Genomic DNA, 25,127 nt, shown 5'->3' with positions numbered 1-25,127 from the left:
GCCCCAAATTCCAGGCCTTTCTCAAATTCTGGCGATCGTCTCCCAGAATCCCCTAAGAACTCCCAGGACGACTCCCCCACACACTCCCCACACAACATGCGCAGCCTCACACTTCATATCCCAAGACTGAGACCCCAAGAGTGAAATAAAGATGCAGAACCATAAAGAATCCCGAAAGACAAGAAAGGTTGGAAGAACATGAGGCCAAGAGACTGAGACGGACAGGGAGATAGGGACACAGAAGATGCAAGAGAGTTCCAGAAAGATCTGGAAGCAGAAACACGATGCACGGAGTCCCACAGCCGTGTTCTGGAGCCTTGGGTACAGCCCAGTGGCCAGGACCTCCCCAGTCATGCCACTGAGAAGCCCCGATGACAAGCTTCGGCCAGAGTTACATCCACGCCGGCCCACAATGTCGGCACGCTGAGGTCACACATGCAGCATCCCCCCAGTTCTGCAGAGTCCTGGGGCCAGGGGCCAGGGGCTGGTGCCCTCCGAGGCTCAGCAGGATAAGACACTTGACCAAGGTCACAGCGCCAACCACCCGAAGTCAGGATTCGGACTCAAGTCCATGTGATTCCAGAGCCCAAGCCTTAACCCCAACCATGCACGTGCCTCTCCCTCGCCCCCATTCCTGGTGACCTCAGCCTATGGTGCTCTGGTGCTTTGGGGAAAGCTGAGAGGTTTTGTTTTCTCTCTCTCTCTTTTTTTTTTTTTAACAAAGTTAAAAAAATAGGTTAAAATTGCTAAAAGCAGAGGGTTGGGAAGGGAATGGATGGTTGAGGTCGGGATGGGGGGGTGGGGGGAGGGGGGACTGGGAGCCAAGGAGGAGGGGTCGTGTGGCGGGGGCACAGAGGTGGGGGGAAGAGGGTGTTAGCCAAGAGCCATGCGGAAGGAGACATGAGCTGACCTGTACGTCTCCCGCCTGCTTCACCGGGTTGCGACAGAGACAAGAAGGGTTACCCTGGTCCCTCAGACAACCCCGGGCCACTCCATGATGGCCACACCCCAGTCATCCACCCCACCCTGCCATGTGCCCCCCGGCCGGGCACTTCCGGACCTTGACTCAGGGAGGGTGGGTTTGTTCTCTTGGACCCTGAAGAGGGCTCTTCTGGGAAGGGTCAGGGGAGAGGGAGGGGGGCACAGGAGAGAAATGGCTGGGACAGAAATGGAGATGGATGAGAAGGAGGTGGAGGAGGAAGTGGGGAGGAGGGAGAGCTGGGAGGAAGTGAGGAGGGGGCGGAGGAGGGCAATGAGGAGGAGGAAGCTGGAGAGGATGGAGCGGGAAGAGGACAGTCAGGGAGATGGGGAGGAGGGAGGAGAGGAGAGAGGTGAGGGGAAGGAGAAGACAGGAGGAGGAGGGAGTCAGGGAGGAGGGAGGTGGGGCCACAGGGGCTGCTGTCTGGGCTGCAGAGGTGACCAAGACGGGCAGGCTGCTGGGCGAGGAGGGGTCAGTAGGAAGGGAAGCCCTGGAAGGTCTCCTCTCCCTCCTCCCTCCTCCCTCCCCCCCTGCTAAGTCCTCCTCTCTAACAAGCACCCACCTTGGCCATTTTGCTCTTGTTGTCGGCTGTCAGAAAAGACATGTTGTTGATCTCATTCTGGACCACAAAGTTCTGCTCCTCACGCTTAAAGTTCTGGGGGGAGGTGATGGAGGGGGTCAGACAGGGTAGAGGGAGGGTGTCTTCTGGCTGGGGCTTCTGGGCAGAGGCAGGCGCCGTGGCGGGGACTCACGTGGGACTTGGACCAGTAGATGAAGATCTCGCCCACCATCCTGAAGAGCTCCTCCGCGTTGGTGTTGGGCTCGGTCAGCCAGTGCGCCCTGGGGGCAGGGGCAGGGGCCGGTGAGGGGGCAGGCGCCAGGGAAGGGGGTCACACAGAGAGGTCTCAGGGGAGGGAGGGGTGCCAGGAGACTCCAGTGGGAGGGAGGGAATTTTCCAGGAGGATCTGGCCATTCAGCCTGTATTGAAATTTTCTTTGAATGACCCTTCTTTTTTTAATTTTAATTTTTTCTCTCGCTAACCTTTTTATTGCAGAATGACACACATACAGAGACGCGTCGGTGGATGAATCACCACAAAGCGAACACACTGCAGCCTCACCGCCCAAATCGCAGTCACCTTCAAGCCTTTTTCAGCCAGGATGGAACTTAGAGTTGAAACTTACTCACTCTCCCTGGATTAGGCTGCAATGAATGACTCTTTAAACTGTGCTGCTGGCTTTAGGGAGATGCTGGCACTTGGTGGGTACCTGCCTTTCTATCAAAGGCCTGTTTTTTGGGGGAGATGAGGTGGGTCACCTCGGCATCATCTTCCTTTCTTCTCGCAGCAGTGGCTTCCCCACTGGGCCTCAGACACCCCCTGTCCCCACACCTGGACAGACAGTGCTGGAGGGGAATTGGGGCTCCTCATGCCTCACAGGGGCTCAGAAGCAGGGGGTTTCAAGGAGCAGAAGAGTGGGAACCGGAAGTTCATGACAAGTCAGGAGGCAACATGCTATGTTGGGGTTCAGGGAAGCTGGAGGTGAGAATGGAGTGTAGGGGCCACACTGGGGCCTCGCTGACCTGTTGTTGTCCACGTAGCGGATGAGCAGCGGGTAGAGGGCGTACAGGTCCCGGCAGAGCACGGAGAACTCATCCCGCACCAGGAGCTCACTCTCCTCGGCTTCTGACTTGGCCTCCAGCCGCAGCTGCTCCTCCTCAGCCACCACCTTCCCCGCCCGCTTGCGCAGCCGCCCGATGGTGGGGATGAAGTGTGTGTGCAGGAGCTCAGGCCGTGCCCGGCTCACGATGGGCTGTGCGAACACTGTAGGAGCAAGTGGGGGCACTCACTGTGGGCCAGCTTGTAACTCCAGCGCTGGACCTCTGATCCCACCCCACCTCTGCTCCTATGCCCTGACTCCTGGGTCTCCTAACTCTCAGTGACCTCAGCCACACCTGACTTGAGGCTATGACCTCTGACCCTTGACATGACCTCTGACCCTAACCTGACACAAGCCTCTGACCCTGACAATTGAGTCTTATCCTAGTCCATGCCCTCTCGCCCTAGTCTTTAACCTCTGACCTGGCCCCTACTCAGACTTAACTCATTGCATGATTTCTGACCATGGCCTCTGGCTTCTAACCCCAGTCTCTGACCTCTGACCTCAGCCCCAATCTTTAACTTGAGCCTGATCCAAAATCCAACTCCTGACATAGGATTTCTGGACGAGGAGTCCTGATCCTTTAAAGACTCACTTGTTGACCTCTGACCCTAACTGTCCATATCGGGGATGCTGACCTCACCCTTGTTCTGACCCTTTGTATCACGAACTCAGGCTTCTAATCCAGCCTACCCTGACTGAATCCTCCCCAAGGTTCCAGAAATTCTGGGTCCAGTCTGCCAGATTCTCTGGACTGTCCATCCACTCCCACCCTCAGAGCCTGAGGTTCTGATCTACAGCGACTCCTTGAGACACTCACTCCTCCCAGCTCCCAGGAGACCATGGAGTCTCCCTCTGAGCCCCAGGACACTGGACCTGCCCTCAGGAGCCCAGACCCCACAGACGCACCTGCGAGCCGCTTCATCCACGTGGCCTCGTCGATGCCTAGGTTGTTGACGATGATCCTCAGGATATTCCCCAGCAGGGAGTTGAGGTGGTTGGAGGTGACAGCCGTGCAGGGTGGGGGCGCCCCGGCAGGCAGGGCTGGTGGGGGGGCCTCGGGCCCACGCTCCCACCAGCGGGGCAGGTAGCTGCACAGCATGGGCAGCGTGATCTCAATGACGTGGGGCATCTCCGTGTAGCGGGCCCCCGACTCGGCCAGCACCCCGATGTCTGCCATGAGCCGTTCCAGCACCGGGATGTCAGGGCACATCTCCTCCACACTGTTGGGGAGCCCCAGAACTGGGGTGCAGGGAGGCATCAGAGCGTGGCAACCCATCGCCCCCAGGCCCCAGTGTCTGCCCCACAAACTGGAATTCCCCATCTGGGGCACCCCCAAGCTGGAATCCTGAGAGAAAACCTCAGATTGGGTCACACTGCCTCCAACGCGGGCTCTCCCCTGGGTGCAGCTGCCCTGGCCGCACACAACTCACTGGCTCGCTCCCGGGGAGACTTGGTGGTGTACACAGAGCAGGCGTTATACTCGTTCAGCTCAGGCTCCAGGAATGCCACTGGCATGGCCGCCGCCAGGCAGGCCAGGCACTCCCCGAGGGCTGGCCGCAACCTGGAAGGGGGGCTGTGCTCAGCGTCCACGCCACGCTGTGCTCCATGGAAGTGCCTCTCCCCAAAACCCTTTGGAGCAGAGCTGCCATTCATCTGTGGGCACCGGTGTGGCCTTTTCCCAGCTTCCCGAGTGCTCTCTCATCCATGGGTGACCACTGTCCCTGTCCCGCCCTCATTTACGTGTGTCCCCTGCCAGGGCAAGCTCGTTCCCCATCAAACAGAATCTAGGCATCCTGGCCAACAAGTGTCTGGGGCCTACCCTGACACCCCCCCAACTCATCCCTGGCCTGGACGAGCTCCGCCTGCCTTTGCTGGCCTTCCCTTGAGTGCCCTCACGCGGCCACATTGGGGGACTGCAGCTGCCGCACGTGCTTGACCGTTGTTGAAGGCCTGGAACAGCTCCCTTGCCCACCTCCTGTTGCTCCCCCCCCTAAGTCCCCACAAGACCATCTCAAGCCCCAAACTATTGCTCTCTCTCCTTACTTTTCCACATAAGGGTTCCTGGTGGTTCCCAGAGAGTAGATACTGCACAGCGTTCGGTAGCAAGAGACCTGGACATCATCCACTTGGGGGGTGGAGAAAGAAGGGCGAGGGTCAGAGATGCACCCACACCAACATCTCCCATCCCCCCACGTCCAAACAGAGCAGAGCAGCCAGGCTGAGAGCCAGCCTGCCATTTGCTAGTTGTATGATTTGAGCAAGTCACAACTCTCTCAGCCTCAGTTTCCCTGTCTGTAAAGTGGGGACAATTATAGTATTTCCTCATGGGGTTTTTGGCAGGATCAGAGGAATTAATACTCAGAGGGCAACTGGCACGGCACCCAGGAGGCATTCAAGAAAGGCTGGCTGGGCCTCCCTGGTGGTGCAAGGGGTTAAACACAGCACTATGAAGCTATCCACAGCCACTGCAGCACGAGTTCAATCCCCAGCCAGGGAGCTGACCCACATGGCGCAGCAGACCTCTCCTGTCTGGCCCGTTGCTCCCCTCAGGAGGGTATTTCAATCAGTCTGCCTGTTCTGCACCCTACTCTGTCTCTGGTGAATCCTCTCACTGCTTCCCGCCTCTGCACTACTGGCCTGTACCCCAGCTCTTGTATGCATAAATAAATAAACCTTAAAAAAAAAAAAAAGGCTGGCTGTCCTTTCCTGGGAGAGGGGTCCGGGGTCTCTCTGATGACAGCAACAGACGCTGTCTCCAGAAATATGCAAACAAACACTCGTGCAATCGTGACTACAACTTTAGGTCATCACATCCCCCCCCCCCCCACCACACACACACACACACACATACCCCCAGAAGGTAGGGTTAAGAACCTCATCAGTTTCACAAATGTCCTGAGGCAGAAAGAGGGGAGGGGGCTCTTCTAGACTGAAGGGAACCTCCAGAGACACAGCAACTAACTGGAGTCTCATTATTATTATCATTATTTTTAAATCAGAGACATTCTGGGGTTCACGGGGAGAGCTGCAGTGTGTCGGGTTGGTGTGATGGTGTGTGCAGGAGAGACAGAAGGCAGCGACCCCAGGAAATGTGGAGTGAGGGCGGGGTGTGCAATTCATGTTCAGATTTTCCCCACAAAGTAAAAGGGGAGGCACATGGGGCAAACTGTTAGCCTTTTTCTTCTTTTGACTTTTCTGTGCTCTTTTAAATTTTCATAGTAAGTGGAAAGGTGGAGCCAGGGAGGAACCCCATCTACCTGTTACTCTTCTGACTGATTTCAAATAAGCCGTGAGCTGGGAGCTGGCTCCACTCTCTCTGCCACACAGCCCAAGGCCCTGTAGCCCATCCTGGATGCCCTGTCCCCAGCCAGAGTCCTGGGGCTCACTCGGGACACCTCCCACCATGGCCCATCTCCTCGGCCTCCTGAGCCTCTCCCGCTGGACCCCCCTAATGACCCCCATTCATTCTTCCCCAGCTCCACCGCATCCCAGGTCACATCTTGGAAGGGCTTTTCAGGACCTGAACACACAATGTCATGCCACCCACAGGCGTTTCACCTTGCTTGTGTCTCACTAACAACAGTATGTCACACCCTAGTGCGTGATGTCACCAGAGCCCAGCCTGGCCACACCTAGGCATGCCAGCTGGCAGGATGAACCCAGCTGACACTACTAATTAACTCCCAATATCTGCTTTTATCTTTTCACTCCTTTTCCTAGCAATAGAGCACTAACATTTAGCAGGACACACTCCCTTCCAGAATCAAGGCTACTTTCCCAGCCTCCCTCGGGTGACATGTGGCCTTGCGCTAAAGTCTGGCCAATGGGATGGGTGTGAGCAGCGGTGGTGCAGGCCAATTCTAGGCTGTTCCTTAAAAGGAACTGCAGTGTCCGCTTTGCTTTTTCTCCTTCCTACTAGCCAGCATGAGGGTGGAACGCTGTACCCTCTTGGGCCATGCCGATAAAGGCCATGTTCCAGAGATGGCAGAGCCACAAGATGGCGAGAACCTGGGCTTCCGCCACAATGATCCACTCACAGGGGAATGGTAAACTGAGAAAGAAACATACCCCTGTCTTGTTTAAGCTACAGTGATGCAGGGTCTGCAGTTAGAGTTGCTGAACCCATATCCTGGTTAATTCATAAGTCACCTACCAATGTACTGAATGCACGCTTGGCTTATGGCAATAAGCCACATGCCCAGCCGCCTGAGGATCCTACATGCAGGGGGATGTTGTCCCCACCCCACCCTGAACTCTGCCCTCAGGGTTAGGAGCCCTTACAGATGACGTCATCTCCAAACTGGTGCTGGGCGATGTGCTGGAAGAGCGTGGTGATCACGGGCAGCAGGGCGACGGTGGTGTAGGTGAGGTTCTGGCCCACACCCTTCACTTGCGTGCGCGCCTGGGACACCTTGCCTAGCCTCAGGTTCTCCACCATCTTCTCAATGTCCTCAGAGGCACTCTCGAAGAAGGAGCGGAGACCAGCCTTCACGATCTCCGGGCCTGACTTCATCACCGTCCTGGTAGGGGGGTAGGGGGGGGCCACATCAGCTCTAGAACCTAAGAATCTAGATTTTGGAAAGTCTTAGAGAACAGAAGCTGGGGTGGGGGGAATGGGCAACCCCGAACCCCACCTGGCATCCAGGGAGCGGGCCAGGATGTGGAGACAGTTGACCACAGCCGGGGCATCCGTCCCTGGGAGAGGAACACAGGCCAGGGTGAAGGAAGGGCAGGGGAGCATGCACCTCCCCCCACAGCCACCCCAACCCTGCCCTCCCCACCCCTGCCCACCTCTACCTGGACTCCCAAAGGGCCCTGTGCTTCTGTACCCCAGCCCTGACCCTTCAGGCTGTCACTGGTGAGAGTCTGTCTCCCTCACTGGCCTGGGGCTCCATGAGCGCAGGGCCCAGCACTTCCCTAGTCATGTCGGGTTCGGAGGGAGGTTGTTCAAACTGAGGGTTCAGCCCAGGCCATATTTTTTCAGGGCGGGGTTGGGGATAAGCGAGAGTAGGAAGAAAGGCCGGGGCAGCAGAGCTACTTACCAAAGAGAGAGACTCGGTGACGGACAAGAGCAGCGAGTTTGCAGAAGAGGCTGAAGAGAAAGGGACCAGGCAGGAAAAACAGGGAGTAAAGACACCAAGGGGACAAGGACAGCAGTGACGCCATCAGTGGAGGCAGGGACAGGGAAGACAGGGAGAGAAAGATGGGAGACAGTCAGGAGGAGGCAGGAGGGTGGGGAAGTAAACGAAGAAGACAGGAGGGGTGGGGGTGCAGGGAGCAAGCTGAAGATCAGACAGTAACAGGGATTCCGGGGTGGGGGGTGGCCTGCCTCTCTGACAGCGTAGCAGCTGCTGCAGGAAGCCAATTTGTCCCAGTTTGCCTGAAGCCCCATGTTCTAGGGCACGCCTCTGCCCCGAACACACCAGGATGGCAACCCCTTCGCCCTTCAGTCACCTCTGCAGGTAGTGATCAGCCCCCAGGATTGAGCACCCAAGGGCTGAGGCTGGGAGTAAAGGGTGCAGGATTACAACCCTGTGAGGTCAGGGGGCTGGGTCAGAGGTACACGGGGCAGTGTACCTGGTGATCATTTCCTTCTCCTTGTTGGAGGCATGGCCACCACTGCCCAGCACTTTGGCCGGAGTGGACAGGAAATAGAGGCAGTGGTTGGTGAAGTACTGGTTGATCAAAGGGAGCAGGATCTGGGGAGGGCGGGGGAGAGGTGAGGGGGGCTGGGTGAAGGATCGGGGAACCGCTCACCCAGTCCCCAGGACCCTCCAGTTGTTAGCCTACTTCTCACCTTAGCAAAGAATTTGATCTCCTGTTCATGCGGGGACTTTTCCACTCGCCCACTGCTGACCACAGCCTCTGGGGGTGGAGGGGGGATGCAAATAAAGGTCATGGGGGTTCAAAGCTGAGGGGTTGGGGTATTCTGATGAAGGAAGGATTCTGGGGCAAGAGTTAGAAAATGATGGGAGATAAATGTTTGGTATGATTTCATCTCTGTTGGCTTTGAGGTCAACCTCTCCCCCTGACCTTTCATGTGACCTCTCTACTCCTTGATCAAACCCTCCCTGAAGCTGAATTGGGGGTTGAATACTCTAGGATGGAATAAGGCCATGGAACATTCCTGTCCTCACCTACTACAAGCCCTTTTCTTCCTGAAATTCTGTTCCTGGCATTGAGTAAAGATGGAATAAATTAATGAATGAGCCAGTGGAACAAGAAGTTATGAGAGAAGAGAGTTAATTTTAAAATGAAAATAAATTTCAGGGGCCTCCCTGGAGGTGCAAGGGGTTAAGATCTAACCCATGAAGCTGTCGGCAGCCTCTGCAGCATGAGTTCGATCCCGGCCAGCAAGGGAGCAACCCACATGGCGCAGCAGACCTCTCCTGACTCGCCTGTTGCTCCCCTCAGCAGTGTACTTCAGTGGATCCACCTGTTCTGCCCCCAACTCTGTCTCTGGTGAATCCTCTCACCCCCCGCACCTCTGGCCTGCACCCCAGTTCTTGTATGCATAAATAAATAAATCTTAAAAAAAAACAACAACCAGAAGGCTTTTAACTGGTCCCACCGCCCCACAATCCTTGCTGGCTCTAGTGTTGTCTTCTTCCCTGATGCTAATCACCTTCTGGCACTTCGGATTTAGTTATTTATGGCAATGATTGACCCAGGAGTGGAAGCTGCAGGTGGACAGGCCTCTTTATCTTATTCGCTGCCTGCTCTCAACACCTAGAACGTGTCTGGCACATTTATGAAACAAGGGAGGGAAGGAGAAATGCATGGGCTGGGCCGCTGGGTGAAACCCCACAGGTGGGAAGGGTGCGGGGAGGGCCTTCTCCCTACCCAGGTGGGCGATGAACTCTTGGGAAATGTCCATCCAGCGTAGCAGCTGCTGCAGGAAGCCAAAGGCGAACCTTTTCTCGATGGAAGACGTGTCCAGCTCCATGTCCTTCAGGCCTCTGTATGGACAGGCCGACGGTGGGGTCACCCAGACGCACCGCGCCCCCAGGTCCTGCCTTTACCAGACTCCCCAGCACCCCTGGAATTGCCAGCTCCTCCCTGCACCTGCCTGAGCTCCCTGGCCCACCCCCTTAGCTCCTCCCTTTTCTGACCCCACCCCTTTAGCCAGGCCCCACCCCTTTAGCCCCACCTCCTTTCCCAGAACCCACACTCTAGCATCTGGGCTCTGCCTCCATCTAGACCCCAGCCCTTTAGCACCCCTGACCTCTCCTCCTCACCCAGTCCTCATAAAGCCCCTGCCCTGGCCCCACCTCCGATACCCCCTGGCAGCTCACGGCTTTTGCCCTGCCCGGTCCCCTGTGGCTCCCAGGCCTGGCCCTGGCCAGCTACCTCGTGACCGCGTAGCCGTTCATCTGCAGGAACTTCAGCAGCTCCTGGGCCTTCTCTCGATCCCGTGCTTTCTCCTTGGCCGTGAGTGTGTCGTAGGGAACCAGCAGGGGATGTGTCCCACCACCTGGGTCGGCAGAGACTAGATCAGGGGGCTGGAGGAGGGGGCGAGGTCACTCCCACTCAAGGGGCTCCTGCGGCTGAGGGTGTGCATTATTATAGTGATAAAGAGGGAGATAAGAATAACCAAGGCCACTGCCTTATGCTGTTTCTATCTGCGACAGATGCAGACGGTTCCAGAGGATGGAAGCAATGGCTCAAAGCCACTCACAATCCTAACCTTAAAACTCAGGAGCCTGGGTCTCCCCTGGTGGCCCAGTGGATAAGCACTGGGCTGCAAAGCTGCCCGCAGCCTCTGCAGCACCGGTTCGATCCCTGGCTGCTCCCCGCCCACTGGAGGAGGGTCCCACATGGCACGCAGACCTCTCCTGCCACCCGCTGCTCCCCTCAGCAGTGTTTTCAGTCCTTCTGCCTATTCTGCTCCCTGCTCTGGCTCTGGTGAATTCTCTTACCCTCCTGCGCTTCTGACTGTACCCAGTGCTTGTAGAAATAAATAAATAAATAAATAAATCTTTAAAAAAAAAAACTCGGGAGCCTATGCCTGGGGGGCTGTGGAGAATGGGGAGGTGTGTGTGGACGGACAAGGCACGCTCTCACCCTTGGCCTCCAGCTCCTGCTTCTTTTTGCGCCCCCAAGTGTTGTGGTAATTTTCCGCCAGTTGTTCTGCCATAGCCTGGGAGGGAGGGTTATATAAAGAATCAAGGCCCAGATTCCGAGGATGCCTCCCCCACTAATGGACACCATGCCCCCAAATAAAGGATCTGGCATCTCACCTGCAACTCCCGGGAAAGGGTCACCCCGCTGAGGTCTGGGGGTTGGGGGTTGTAGCCTTCTCGGGGGTCATAGGTCTGGAAGGACAAGGGAGAGTTGGGGGTGGGGGGGTGGAGGGGTTCCCAGGGGCCAACCCAATTATACCCCCCCCCATCTGGCCCTGGACCCTTCTCCTGGGTCCTCTCCTTAAGGCCCTGTCTCTAAGCCACCCCCTCGTTCCCCCTCTGCCCTGTGCAGGGCCGACCTCCAAGCCCCCTCCTTCCCAGACTGCTCAGCTCTCCCCCCCAACCCCGCTTTGGCTCCAGGCCTCCCAGTTTTCTGACCCCACCTTCCTCCCTTGACTCCAGTCCCCGGTGACCCACCTCCACCCCTCCCAGCCGCGCCCCTGCCCCACCCCACCTGGGCACTCTGGGAGATCTTCCGAGTTTTCTTCTTCTCTGTCTTGTCATCCTCCCCCTCTCTGGCCTTCTCTATGGTCCACTCCCAGGCGATCATGGCCTTCAAGGACTCCTTGATGGGCCAGCGGTATATTTCTTTATCCTGGGATAGACAGGAGGGTGGGGAGTTGGTGGAGCAAAGTGACAGGGAGGTGGAGGTGGGAGCCCCATCGCGCTCACTGGCCTCCAGTGTTCCGGGACAGGGAAAACCGTGGCCAGGAAGTGATACAGTCGGGATTCGAATACAGGTCTCTTAACTGCTCTGTAATGGAACCTCCTAAATAAATTCTCATCATCACACTTGACATGAGACTTAGAGAAGCTGTACAGCCAAGGAATCAAACACAATCTCTCTCACCCCCCAGAGAAGGGACACTCAGAAGTGGGGGTCTAGAGGAGGCCCCAAGTTTAAGGGAAGGCCAAGTGCAGAGACAGGGAGCCCTAACCCACAGATCCAGCTAGATTCAGCCAGTGAAGCTGCCTCCTTATTTGGTTATTGTCTTTGGTGTCTTTCAGAGCTGACTCCAGCTGTGCTAACTCACTCTGTCCGTCATCTCAAACAGAGTGGAGGGCTTGGCATTTCAAGCTGCCTCTAGATTTCTTGCCTCCTCATTGGAAATCTCTGACTCTGTATTTGAGATTTCCCAGAATCATGAATCTCCTTCTGGGCCATTTGGTTCTTTCCTGGAAATTTCTCTTTCACCCTTTAAAGTTTTTATTAAAGCTACCTTGACAAATGAGGGAAATCAAACCCTTCTGAGGGATGCTTTCTATCAACCTTTCTTTCTACTCTGTGCTGTATTAAAGGTAGAACAGATCATAAGAATCCAATATCACAGCCAAACCACCCTCAGCCCTTCCAGAATTATACACAGAATTGAGTTCCTCTGTGAGGGTCCATTAAGGCTTGAGGAGGAGGAGGAAGGGGCAGAAGTTCCATGTATGTGGATGGAACTGAAGAGGATAATGCTGAGAGAAATAAGTCAGAAGGAGAAAGACAAATACCAGTTATATGTAGGACGCAGAGGAACAAAACAAAGGGTCACACAAAACCAAGCCAATGACAAACCCTAGAAATCTGACTGCAAAACTGAGGCCCCAGAAGGGGAGGGTGATGGTTCAGAGGATAGAATGGAGGGGCCCAGGGGAGCATGGTGAGGACTATTGGGACATTGGTAGTGGGCATGGTGTGAAAATAGACACTTACAGAGGCTTTAACCTATAACCCTAAAAGAAATAATGTTGTAAACAAAAAAAGAACCCCAAAATTCCATGTATGATGCTGGGCACTTTACCTACACAGCCTATGTCATCACCATAACAACTTTCTTCTATTTCCCTGAGACTCACTCCCTCCTTGAACCCCCAGATTTGGAGGTTTCATGTTGGACCTTCAACATTGGGCCCCAAAGCTTGTCACCTTCTCTGAAAAGGTCTTGTAAGGCCTCAGCATGGGGTGCGTCTTCAGCTCCTCATCTATGTTCTCTCCGTAAGACCAGCTGTTCTGGATCTGCAGGTGGAGAGGGCACAGGTGGAGGCAGTGCCACAGGGGGTGGGGCAGGATGAGGGGTAGACAGCAGCCAGGGGGGCACTCAGGGGGATTCAGGAGGGATGGAGGGCTCCAGAGAAGGCTGCACATCCCAGGGAAATATGGGCCTCAGGGAAGACATGGGTCCAGTGGAAATCTGGGGTCCTGAGCAAGGCTAGCAGGAGAGGGGATTCCTGGGGAAGGGGGCGACCCTGATGCCAACCTTGTCAAAGGCCCATTTCTCGTGTGTGTACTCCGAGAACTTGTTGATGAAGGAGTCAAGCTTCTCTGGGATGATCACACTGTTAGGGGAGACCGGAGTGGCAGATTTTGGGGCTGGCCCCTCCTTCCACCTCTGAAGCCTATTCCCTCTCCCAGCCCCCAGGCCCAACCCGCCCCCAATCCAGGCCTCACTTGAGGGTCTCCACAGGCCTAGGATCAAAGTTGCCTTCCGCATCCACGGTGGCCTTTTTCTCTGCCTTGGATGAGTACGAGGCGTCTACGTAATCTGGGGGCAGGGCCCCTGCGATGGCACACAGGCAGGGCATGGCCATGCGGTACAGCTCTGGGTCATATTTCTGGGGATGTCAGGGGTGGAGGTGGTCATTACTGGTCTGTCTGAGCCTTCAAATCCCAGAGTGTCGGGACCTGAAAACTCACCCCTCCAATAATGAACCCATCTTTCTGACCCCCAAACATGGATTATGGTCCCTTTCCCTGAGACCAAAGCCTCAGAACTAACTGGAACCCCAGGACTGCCCTCTCTGAGCCACAAAGGGAGGGCTAATCCCCTCTTCTAGAACACCCACCCCAGAGACCAACTCAGACTCGCATGGACTCAAACCTGCAGAACTGCCTCCCTTCTTGAAACCTCAAGTTTTGGGATTTCAGTCTGGTTCCCCAACTTTGGGCCCCAAACCCTCCAGACAGGATCCTTTCATGGATCCCCGCAGGCATCCAGACCTTATGCGCCAGGGAGTCAAAAATGCCCCAGAAGAGCTTGCGGGTGAGATGTAGCTCCTCCTCCGAGGTGACCCCGAAGCTAGCCCAGCCGGTGGGGAGGCAGTAGTATTTCCAACAGCGCTCATAGTGGTTGGTGAGGAGCTGGGTGGGAGCCACAGGGGGACACACAATGAGGGGGGGGACACAGCAGGTGGCAGGCAAATGAAAGTCCAGGGATGCCCAGGGGTTCCAGTAATTTTAAATGAGAAATGTGTGGGTTATGCAAATTATATGCTAATAAGGAAACCAGCATGCTATTGGGGAGCAGTCTGTGGCTGTTCATTATGCAAATTTAACATTCTATTTAGAGTCAGGATGGGCTTTCATCCAGCGCTGGGTTCGTCTGGTGTTGGTTTACGCAAATAAGCATGCTAATGTTAATTCACAGGCAGGTTGGTGTGGAAATGGACATATGGGTGGAGTGATTTTCGTTTATGTGAATTACCATGCCAAACAGAAACATGGGCAACACCCCATGCAAATGTATGGTAATTAGGAATGGGACCTCCACGTCCAATATGCAAATTGGGGCTGATTTAGATGTATTATGCAAAGTAGTCTAGTCAAGATATCTGAGCTGGGGCTATTCCATATGCAAATTAGCACGCAAATTAAAAAATAACAGGAGAGACAGTGTGCAAATATTCAGAGTAGCTGCGGCAGTGTTTATTCAAATAAAGGCTCTCATTTGAATAGGGATAGACTGGTGGTCTGGACATGAGGATAAGCATTTAATTGAGAAAGTGGTGTGCCCCATGCAAATATATGATAATTCTGCAAGGGCTGGCATACTGTTAGGCAAATGAAACGCTAATTAGGGAGTATTAGCGGCACCAATGACGCAGAGTGAACGTCCTGGGAATCCTAGTATGCAAATTAGAATGCTAAAATGGTTGCTATAGGGACGCAGGACTCACTTTTCCAGGTTAACTGGGAGGCCCAGTGAGATACAAATGACCTCACAGCCCAAACACTCTGACCAGGGTTTGACTCACCTTGAGGGGCATCTTGGCAAACTCGTTCAGGATGGGCACGTCGAACACCAGGCGGCGCAGCAGGTGCTGCAGCATGGACGGGCGGATGTACCTGCGGGGACAGGCACCAGGAGGCGGCGGCTCACCTGGAGGCCCGCCTACCCTAGGGCCCCACCCACGCCCGGGGCCCCGCCCACCTGCAGAGCGCCATGAGGCAGTCCTCGATGACATCGCGCTGCGCCTTGGTGAGCGAGCGGCCGCGGGACAGGCGGTACACCGTGTGCAGCATGGAGTCCACCATGATGGCGCGGTGCTCCGTGCCCGCGAACAGGGGCGCACACTTGGTGATGAGCGGCAGCACGGCCAGGCACAGGTAGCGGTTCAGCGCCAGCGCCATCTCCGTGGTGCTGAAAGTGGCCTGGGGCGCAGGGTGGGGATGTCAGGACTCTGGGGGAGCTCTCAGGGCTGCTTCTGCCCTGCATAATTCTGAATAAACAATCCAAGCTTCTGATCTTTCCCCCTATGCTGACCCATGGGACTCAGCCTTTATTACTTTAGGCTATGCAAAATCTCACACCCCCTCCAAAGTGCAGGAGCCAGTTCGTAAACCCTCCTAGACACCAGACTGTTCTGCCACCATCCACCCTTCCTCTCTAAATCTCTTTTCTTTTTCTGTAATATTTTCATGCACACCCCATCCCCAGCCATATACGATTCTGTCCAGGGATGTTTAAATATGTTATCTCCATTCAGACCAGTATTTCCAATGGACACATGCGCAGCCATCATGGCACCTAACAGAGTTAACACTGAATGTTCACCCTCTGCTTTCTCCAATCGTTCAAACATCGCCGTGCATTTAGCTGGGATTGTTTGGATCAGGGTGCAGCATACTCTATTTGGCTGACAGGTCTTAGGTTTTTTCTTCTGCGCCTGTCCCTTTTCCTCCCTCCTGCCCTCACCCTTAATACTATTTATTGACTGGAGAAACCGGGTCATTTGTCCAGAGGAACTGCCTACATCTGGGCTTTGACTGGTTGCTTCCCAGTGGTGTCAGTTAACTTGTTCCTCTGCCCCCTGTACTTGTGATAAACTGTGGTTATGGATTAAAGTTTTAGGGCTCCCTTTCCCAGCTGACACCTTAAGAAGAGCTTCCGGGCCTCCCTGGTGGTGCAAGGGGTTAAGTCTCAGCACTATGAAGCTATCGGCAGCACTGCAGCACGAGTTCGATCCCCAGCCAGGGAGCTACCCACATGGCACAGCAGACCTCTCCTGCCTCGCCCGCTGCTCCCCTCAGCAGGGTATTCCAGTGGATGCGCCTGTTCTGCTCCCTACTCTGTCTCTGGTGAATCCTCTCACCAACTCCCCACACCTCTAGCCTACACCCCAGTTCTTTATTCATAAATAAGTAAATCTTTAAAAAATAAAAAGGAGTCTTAAAATGTTAAAAAAAAAAAAAGTTTCCCTCCCCAGCCCACTGCCATTCCTCCTCCTCTGTCACCAACTGTATGAAGATCGTCAACACTCACTGCCTCCCATACCCCTCCCAGGTTCTGCTAGCCCTCCCCGGCAAGGCTTTTCCCTCCACTGCCTCACTGAATCTGCTTGGCAAAGCCAATTCCACGTGGCTGACCAGCAGTCGGTGATCAGTCCCCACCTGACTTGGCCTGTTACTACTGGGCACAGTCCTTGGTGTCTCCGTGGTGACAGTGAGAATGATTATTTCTTACAACCTGAGATGTAAGCCATTTCCACCCACTCTCTCCCAGAGCTCGGAGTTTTTCTTGGTCTTTGTTTTGTATCTCGGTGGTGGAGGTGGGAGGAGGAGGGTGTGTGCGCCACTTGGGAACACACCAACGCACCAGCTCACAGCCCCCCGGAGGCAGTGGGTGGCAGGGTGGCAGGCAGGATGGCAGGCAGGGTGGCAGGGCTCCTCACCGTGTCCAGCGAGGCGGCCGCGCGCATGTCGGGCAGGAACCCCACGTCCAGCACATGCAGCAAGAAGTCCTGATTCTCGATGCCATACACGCGGTCCAGGAACAGCACCATGGAAGCCTTGTGGTCGGGCACGAAGGATGCCGACATCTTTGGCTGTATCAGGGCCCCATCTGTGGACAAGGAGGGCAGGGGCTCAGGGATGCCCTCTGGACCCAGGCCCGCTCCCTAACCCCGCTCTCCGCACCTTTGCCCAGGGTGGGGATCTGCAGTGGGAGGCTGATGATGCCCACAAGGTCATCCAGGGGCACGAGGGAGCGCAGGATGGCGCGGATCCGCAGGGCCTCGCCCTTGCCGGCTTGGATTAGCTGGAGGGGGGAGGTGTGGGTATTGTCAGGCACACCTCCTCCCATTTGGTCATCTCTCCTTCCCACCCCCTCCAGACAACAGCAGGCAGACCTCCCCCCCCCCCCCCCCCCCCCCGCTTCTGGTGGGGCTAACTGTAGCATTCCCAGCCCTGCCCCCTCTGCCTGAGCTTCTCCACTGCAGCCCCGACCACCCCTAGTGCCCTGCACTGGGCTAGGAGCCCCATGAGAGCGGGGCTGGGCCGTCTTGGTCATGGTGTGCCCCAGCATTGCCTGGCCAGGACCACCCACATAGGGACTGTTCCATCAAGGTGCTGAGTGTTTCAACAAAGAGGTTCAAGGCGGGCATTGCCTGTACCCACACTCCCCGGGGCCCTCCAGGTCTCACATGCATCTCTGGCGCGCAGCGTCCCAGCAGGTCGATCAAGGCAGCATAGAAGGACATGATGGCATGTCCCAGGTGCACACGGTTTTCCTCCGGGGGCTCCTCGCCAAAGCTGCAGGGACAGGCAGGTGGTGTGGGGGAGGCAACAGGGGCACGGGGAGAGGGGGTGTTCTGGTGGAGGGTTGAGGGAGACTCACTGCTCACGCCGCCGGTCCCTGCGGACTCCGGGGCCATCCCGCGCTGGGTCCTCGGAGATGCGGATGGCCTCTTCGATGGCCGCCAGCAGCCCCGATCCTCCCTCACCCCGCAGGGCAGGCCCAAAGCACTCAGGTTTGCGGATGAGCAGCCGGACCACCACGTTGGCGTTCTCCTCCACACTCTCACCTGGTCATGCAGGTGGGGACAGGAGGCCTCGTGAGCCAACCCCCAGGGGCCCTCCTTGGGGTCAGCCCAGGACCCAGCACCTCAAGGGATAATGTCAGGCTCCCAGCAACTCCGGACCCAGCCCCATCCATCGTGGAGAGATCCCTGTCCAGGTCAGGTCTGAGGCTCAGGGTGTGGGCTAGTTCCCAAGGAGGGTTTTACCTAGTGACCCCACACGTCCCACTTGCCGCCACTGGCCCCTCCTCACCGTTGACAAAGACAGCAAAGCGCAGGAAGTCCAGGTAGTGTTCACCGCCGCAGGGGTTCCAGCCAATGTCTGGGTACCCTTTGGCCAGGAGCATGGGGCAGCTTTGGAGGCCACAGCCTGCCAGGTATGACACCACCTGGGGGCAGAGGTGGACTCAGCTGGAGGCCAGACCCACCCTGCCATCCCTAGAGTTCCGCACGCCAACTCACCGTTGAATCCTTTATTGTCTACCCACAGCTCCTACCCCAGCCATCACAGCGGCCTCCTCCATGGGTTTTCCGCTCCCCCAACCCTGTTTTCCCCATCCCAGACCATCCAAACTGCCCACTCAGAATGGCCCCATCAGCAGGTGCCCCAAAGGGCCAGGTAGGAGCCAAGCCTCCTCCCTCCACACCTTCTCCAGGTCCTGCTCCTGTAATGCCAAGGCCAGCTCGTTGTTGTCAATGACGGAGGCAGCGGCCACGTCCAGGGGCGTGGAGCCCTGCATGCCTACGGGGAAGGGGCAGGGAGAGGTGGTGAGAATGTTTTCCGAGGTGCACCCGCCTGTCTCACTCACTTATGTTCTCACCTCCTCTACGAAGCCCTTTTCCTTTTCCAGCCTAGCTTAGGGGCCTCCTCTGGCCTGTGCTTTTCAATCCCACGCGTGACCACTCTGGGCTACTGATGGCTGCGTGGGTCTATCTTCTCACTACTGTGAGCCCCGTAAGGGCCAGGCCTGGGGCTGCACAGGTCTTTCCAGGACTGCCCATTGCAGGGCCACATTCGGTGCGTGTTGAGTGTTTGCTGAATGAATGAGTGAGCCAGCACAGAGTTGGCTGGACTCTCAGAAGTAGACTCTAGAGGGCAGGCCCCAGGATCGAGGGTTCTTACCCAGGCCGATGCCACTGTTCTCCAGCAGGTAGCTCAGGTGGTCAAACATGGAGCGCTGGTTCTGCCGGCTGATGCGGCAGAAGTAGCAGAGGAAGCGGCAGCAGCTTGTCACCATCTTGGGGAAGCGAATCTCCTGGGGTGGGTGGGGTGGGCCTGCCATCAGCATCTGCCCTCCGTGGCTCCCTCCCCTGAGCTCCCAGGCCCAGGCAGGCCACTTACCTTAGACTCACCACCCCCGAGGACATTGACCATGACCTCCATGACGGTCTCGTGCATGCCCAGTGCCCGCATCAGGTTGGGATGCTGGTAGAAGACTTTGTTGTTCATGATGTTTCTGAGGACAGGTGCAGGACATGGGGTTACCAGGGCCCAGTCATACCCGAGTCCAGGGAGAGACCCCAGATCCTTGGGGGAGCCGGCCCCAACACTGATGACAGTTAACGTTGAGTTCTTACTCTGTGGCTGTCACTTCCCCCTGTACAGATCTGAACTCATTCAAACCTTATGTCCATGCTGAGAAAGAGGAACTGTAATATTCCCTATCCCGCAGATAAGGAAACTGAGGCATGGAGGGTTTGTCAAGTTGCCCATTGTGTCCCCCAACTTCCTGGCACACAGTAGGTACTCAATATTTGCTGAGTAAATGAACGAGGCACACTTGATACTGGGTGACATCACTACAGTTACATGCAGGAGCTCACTGCGGCCGCACGGGGGCCTACGAGGTAGACATGGCCCTAGGGCTCCAAGTTTAGAGGTGGGGACTCTGAAGCTCAGAGGGGAAACCTCATGCCAAGGGTCACCGGTGACTAGCAGCTATTGCCTGGGGGTGGGGGGGTGGAGAGATAAGGGCAGGGGACTTAACCCCTGGAACAGGCTAGCTGCTGGCAGGAGCTTATCACCCGAGGATGGCGCAGTAGTGGGGGGAGGAGATATGATTGTATCCAGAGGATGTGAACTGGGGACGCTTCCCTCTCTTCCCCACCCCAAAGGCTGAGCCCTGGAAGGGGGAGTCAGGGGGCAGCGGCGGGCCCTCACCCAATGCTTTGGATCATGAGGTTTTCCTCCTGGGGGCCCATTTGCACGATGAGCAGTGACCGGATCTGGCCAAGGCACTCGAGCAGGCTCATGGTGTCCTCCATGGAGGACGGCGAGATGGTGTATGCCCGTGGCAGGGCGCGCAGCAGCTCCCCAAGCCCGTCATACTGCCGGTGCAGGAGGCTGAACATGGACCGGACCAGCTCCGGGCTCTGCACGAAGTCCTCCTGGGCCCAACGCACCATTGTGTGGGACACCAGCTCCTGCAGCGACTCTGGAAGGAGACACATGGGTTGAAATGCTCTGCCTGGGCTAGGGCCTGAAGCCAACAATACAGATGGGGCCTCTCTTTCCAGAGGCTTCTCAGTTACTAACTGCACCCATACTGTACCTGCCAGGAGCGGGTAGGTTCTGGCAGATGTTTTTCTACTATCCTATGCCATAAGAGTTGGACAGGTGCAGCCCCAGGTGCGAGCTGCGTCTCCAGTGTGCCTTCTCTCCCCCGCCCTCTGCCACGCTATCACAGCTAAGGCCTGAGTTCAATCCCTGGCCAGGGAGCTAGGCCACATGGCACAGCAGACCTCTCCTATGAGTACCTATCTGCCCCTCCCTTGTGTTGCTCCTCAAGGCCTGTCTTGGGCCCCGAGGCCCCCCAAGCACAGCGCTGCCCACCCCAGCCTGCCCCCGCCCGGGAACACTGTGCTCACGGGGTTTGGTCTCCTCAGCAGGTGGCTCCTCCTCTGGTTTCTCTTCTTTCTTCTTTACCAGCCGCACTTTCTCCAACAGGCTCATCAGGCGGCTGCCCAGGGTGGCCTCTTCCTCTGGTTCCTCCTCCTCTGCCTTCAGCTGAATTCCTGGAGGGGGCCAGGCAGTGAGCGGTGGCTTTCATTTCAAAGGGCTTTGCTTACTGGTCTGCTCAACCATTCACTTCTTCATTCATCTGTGCATTCACCATTCTCATTCACATGCCTATGTGGGGTTTTCCATTTATTTCTTTGTTTGCATTTCTCCATCTATTCATTCTTTGAAGTCTTTTTGTCTTTTCAATTGGTGGTTATAAATATGCTCTAAGAACTAAAGGAAACCACGTCTAGAATATTCAAGTGAAATGATGATGATAATGACTCTTCAGATAGAGACTATGAATAAACAGTAGATCATAGAAAATAACCACATAGAAAAGTTGGAGTTGCAAAGTACAATAATAGGACTTTAAAAACAGTGGCATGCTAGCTCTGAAAAACAGTGGGGCTTGCGCGCGCGCACACACACACACACACACACACACACAAATGAAAACGCCCAAGAGGCACAGGCACCTGTGCAAGCTGGTAGGAGAAAGAAACAGTGAACTTGAAGATGAGATGTAGAGATGAGGCCTCCCTGGTGGTGTAGGGGTTAAAGAGAGCGCTAACAAGCTATTGGCAGCCACTGCAAGCTGTTGTCTGGGTCTTTGCATATAGCAGGCCCCTACCCCTCCCTGAATGCCATTCCCAGTATGCCAAGCACACTCATTCCTCAAGGTCCAGAAAGCATCCTCTGACTGCCCCTTGCTTCAGCCCCTCCAGTCTGAGCAGCTGCGCAGCCTCCCACCACAAACATCGAACATCGCCATTTCTGGAGCATCCTGCCAAACCTGGATCTAATCACGTCGCTGGGCCCACCTCCACATTTACAGGAAAGACAGGCGACCGAGGAAAATGTTAAAATGACAGCACAGGGATGTCAGATGGATCCAGACTGGGGACAGTGCCCATGAATCTCCCGAGATTTGTTAAAATGTCGGTTCTGGTCAGGCGGGTCTGGACAGTCTGGGACTCTGCATTCCTAATGAGTTCCAGGCAATGCACATCCCAGTGGTCCAGGGACACGCTTTGAGAAGCAAAGCACTCCAGGACAAACAGCCTCATTTTTTTCAACAAGTATGAGAGAAAGGTGGGCGGGGAGAAGGGAGGGAGAGAGATGGTAGGAGAGAGAGGGGGAGAGAGATATAGAGGGGGGAACCTGCTTAAGAAAAGAGACTCAAGGAGCCTCCCTGGTGGCTCAAGGGGTCAAGCACAGCACCTTGAAGCTGTCCGCAGCCTCTACGGCAGGAGTTTGATCCCCCACCGGCCATGGAGCTACCCACATGGTGCAGAAGATCTCCCTGTCTCGCCCGCTGCTCCCCTCAGCAATGTATTTCAGTCAGTCTGCCTGTTCTGTTCCCTGCTCTGTCTCTGGTGAATCCTTTCACCCTGCTGACCTCTAGCCTGTAGCCCAGTTCTTGTATGCATAAATAAATAAATTTTTTTAAAAAGTTCATAGAGATGATCTAATTTGAAGAGCTGAAAAATAAAAGAATGAAGAAAAAGTAACAGCACCTTGATGCCATCAAGTGTATCAATCTAGGCGTAATGGGAATCCTGAGGGGGGAAATGAGAAAGGGGCAGAAAAAAAAATTTAGAGAAATAATGGCCCATTTTTTTTTTCAAATTTGATAGAAATTATTAATCTACATATCCAAGAAACTCAGCAAACTCCCAGTAGGATAAGAGCTTTGCACCTAGACACATCACGGTCAAACTGCATAGAGGCAAAAGCAAAATCTAGAAAGATAGCCAGAGAAAAACAACTCAGCATAAATATGGGCATCTCAGTGAAATTAGCTGACTTCTGATCAGAAACAATGGTGGTCATGCATCTAACCCACTCCAGCCAGCCATCTCTCCACCACTGCATTATTTTCTTCTTCCTTTTTTTTTAAAAAAAAAAAAAGGATTTATTTATATATTTATACAAGCACTTGGCATAGTCAGAAGCATGGGAGGGTGAGAGAATTCACCAGAGCCAGAGCAGGGAACAGAACAGGCAGAAGGACTGAAGTACACTGCTGAGGGGAGCAGCGGGCGGCAGGAGAGGTCTGCACGCCATGTGGGATCCTCGCTGGAGGCTGGGGATCGAACCGGTGCTGCAGAGGCTGCGGGCAGCTTCACAGCCCATAGCTCAACCACTGCACCTCCAGGGGAGGCTCATTATTTCATTCTTCTATCCACCAACTCACACACTCATCCATCGACCTGCCTATACCTGTTCATCTACATAAACATCCACCCAAATATCCATATAAACTTATCCTTCTACTCACCATCTTCCTATTCACTAACATAGTCATTCATTCATTCATTCAATCAATCAACCAACCAATAACGGTTACAGAGCAGCAACCAACCACCCAATTGTAACATAGCACCAATACTGTAGATGTTTAAGATCAGGAAATCTTAGGGAAACCTCAGGGGAGGCCTCAAGAGCAAGTCTGGAAGGGGAGTGCTCTGCTCGCCTTTCCTTACCACAGTGTGCCAGTAGGTCTTGATGAAATGTCAGCAAATCCTCCCGGATCTCCTGAGGGAGAGGACACTCTTCCTCATCATCACCATCTTTGAAGTGCAACAGCATGTTGATCTAGGGGAAGGTCAAAGATTACAATGAGGGTTGAAGGTGCCCCCTGTGAGTCTCTGTCAAAGTGTAACTTAGTGAAGAATATCTGGGGGGCAGTGGGGGCTAAAAGTCAACCCTGGATGACTCAGAGGTCGGGCTGGTTCACAGAGGTGTAAGAGTAAGAAGTAGGGGTATCAATAGGGTCAAAGGTCAAGTCAGAGTTGGAAGTAGAATGCCATCAGGGAGCAGAGCAGGGGCGAGGTTGGGACTGGGAATGAAAAGTAAGACCGCCTGGGTCTGGGGTCCGGGCACCTGTTCCTGAGGCGGGGAGCGGAATTCACGAGTGCGGCGGGCAGTCTCCGCTGCGGACATGGTGAAAGCTTTCATGAGGAGACCGTAGCGGCCCCGCTGGTTGAACTGGAGCTTGTCCACGTAGCGCTCTGCGAAGGCTGCCAGGGACTCCACACGGTGCTGCAGCTCTCGGTCACAGAAATACTCCAGCAGGTGACACATCTATGGGAGGACAGTGGGGGGCAGGAAGGGGAGTGAGAGAGGTGGGGGTTTCCGGACATACTTGGAACTTTCTTGCTTCCTCCTCCCTCCCCACGGCTCTGCCCAGGCCCAGCCACCATTTTCTCCTGCCTGGATCCTTAAGCCAGACTTGCCCTGGTCTCAGCCCGCCAACACACCTCTCACTTGGGGACCAGAGGGAACACTCGGAGCCACGGCCTGTCACTGCTTTGAGCACCTCCATCGCTCCCCACGCTCCCCACGTCCCTGGGAAAAGTCCCAACTCATGCCCCACCGGACCCTGCTGAAGGCGGCGTGTGGGGAGAAGGAAGAACCACCCACCTGCAGCTTCACAGACTCGGGCAGTTTCATCTGGAGCAGCCCCTCCTCCAGGCCTTCTTCTTTTTCCCCTTCTGCTGGCTCCTCTTCTTTTTCCTCGTCTTCCTTCTCCTGGGCCTGCTCTTCCTCGTCCTCCTCCTTCTCCTCCTCATCTTCCTCCTCTTCTTCTTCTTCTTCCTCCTCCTCCTCCTCCTCTTCCTCTTCTTCAGTGAATACTTCAGGCTCAATCATCTTCAGGATCTGTTTCACATCCTCATCGCCAAAGATGCCCATCACCTACATGGTGTATAAACAGTCTGGGTCGGGCCTCCCTGGTGGCACAAGAGGCTAAGATGCAACCTTTGAGGCTACTGGCAGCCACTGCAGCACGAGTTCAATCCCCGGCCAGGGAGCTACCCACATGGCACAGCAGACCTCTCCTGTCTCGCCCGCTGCTCCCTCAGCAGTGTATTTCAGTAGATCCGCCTGTTCTATTCCCTACTCTGTCTCTGGTGGGTTCTCTCACCCCCACACCTCTGGCTGTATCCCAGTTTTTGCATGCATAAGTAAATAAATCTTTTTTTTTTAAAGTCTGGGTCCTTCACTGTGGCCTGCAGCACCTCCACAACCAAGTCCCAATCTCGCCCCAAGAGCTGCTTCTCCTGAAGATGCCAGATTCCCCCATGCGTTGGCCAAACAGGATTCCTCCCACAAGCAGGAATGGCCTCCCCCAGATATACACCCGGTGGCCCACCCACGCAAACCCAACCGCATAGCCACACACAAGCTCCTCTCTTTCCACCAGTAAGTGCTTTTCCCCCAAATAGGTAGATGGATAG

At 55.3% G+C, this 25,127-nt stretch overlaps 1 protein-coding gene across 2 annotated transcripts in view; it reads right to left on the bottom strand.

The window, feature by feature from the left end:
- The window catches only part of RYR1 (ryanodine receptor 1), a gene marked incomplete at its 5' end in the record, with an annotated part of 106,188 nt that overhangs the window by 43,908 nt on the left and 37,153 nt on the right, over nt 1-25,127 (bottom strand). The window contains 36 exons of one of the 2 annotated variants that reach the window (XM_084257220.1): nt 911-925; nt 1,542-1,634; nt 1,732-1,819; nt 2,561-2,801; nt 3,547-3,879; nt 4,071-4,201; nt 4,684-4,765; nt 6,922-7,160; nt 7,275-7,335; nt 7,683-7,732; nt 8,218-8,339; nt 8,438-8,505; nt 9,484-9,599; nt 9,991-10,114; nt 10,705-10,780; nt 10,881-10,955; nt 11,278-11,418; nt 12,736-12,825; nt 13,067-13,145; nt 13,258-13,421; nt 13,807-13,947; nt 14,841-14,931; nt 15,017-15,237; nt 16,758-16,927; nt 17,002-17,122; nt 17,508-17,616; nt 17,702-17,888; nt 18,136-18,271; nt 18,530-18,624; nt 19,006-19,138; nt 19,225-19,339; nt 20,044-20,317; nt 20,751-20,897; nt 23,373-23,484; nt 23,773-23,973; nt 24,313-24,585. In XM_084257220.1, the coding sequence (XP_084113346.1) occupies nt 911-925; nt 1,542-1,634; nt 1,732-1,819; nt 2,561-2,801; nt 3,547-3,879; nt 4,071-4,201; nt 4,684-4,765; nt 6,922-7,160; nt 7,275-7,335; nt 7,683-7,732; nt 8,218-8,339; nt 8,438-8,505; nt 9,484-9,599; nt 9,991-10,114; nt 10,705-10,780; nt 10,881-10,955; nt 11,278-11,418; nt 12,736-12,825; nt 13,067-13,145; nt 13,258-13,421; nt 13,807-13,947; nt 14,841-14,931; nt 15,017-15,237; nt 16,758-16,927; nt 17,002-17,122; nt 17,508-17,616; nt 17,702-17,888; nt 18,136-18,271; nt 18,530-18,624; nt 19,006-19,138; nt 19,225-19,339; nt 20,044-20,317; nt 20,751-20,897; nt 23,373-23,484; nt 23,773-23,973; nt 24,313-24,585 (4,914 nt within the window). The remainder of the gene's footprint in view (nt 1-910; nt 926-1,541; nt 1,635-1,731; nt 1,820-2,560; nt 2,802-3,546; nt 3,880-4,070; nt 4,202-4,683; nt 4,766-6,921; nt 7,161-7,274; nt 7,336-7,682; nt 7,733-8,217; nt 8,340-8,437; nt 8,506-9,483; nt 9,600-9,990; nt 10,115-10,704; nt 10,781-10,880; nt 10,956-11,277; nt 11,419-12,735; nt 12,826-13,066; nt 13,146-13,257; nt 13,422-13,806; nt 13,948-14,840; nt 14,932-15,016; nt 15,238-16,757; nt 16,928-17,001; nt 17,123-17,507; nt 17,617-17,701; nt 17,889-18,135; nt 18,272-18,529; nt 18,625-19,005; nt 19,139-19,224; nt 19,340-20,043; nt 20,318-20,750; nt 20,898-23,372; nt 23,485-23,772; nt 23,974-24,312; nt 24,586-25,127) is intronic. The other variant, XM_084257219.1, reaches the window with a different exon arrangement.

The sequence above is a fragment of the Talpa europaea genome (assembly GCF_964194135.1).
Source record: "Talpa europaea genome assembly, chromosome: 16".
Classification (NCBI taxonomy): domain Eukaryota; kingdom Metazoa; phylum Chordata; class Mammalia; order Eulipotyphla; family Talpidae; genus Talpa; species Talpa europaea.
The sequence above is the reverse complement of the archived record's forward strand: the minus strand, read 5'-3'. Positions and strand labels throughout refer to the sequence as shown.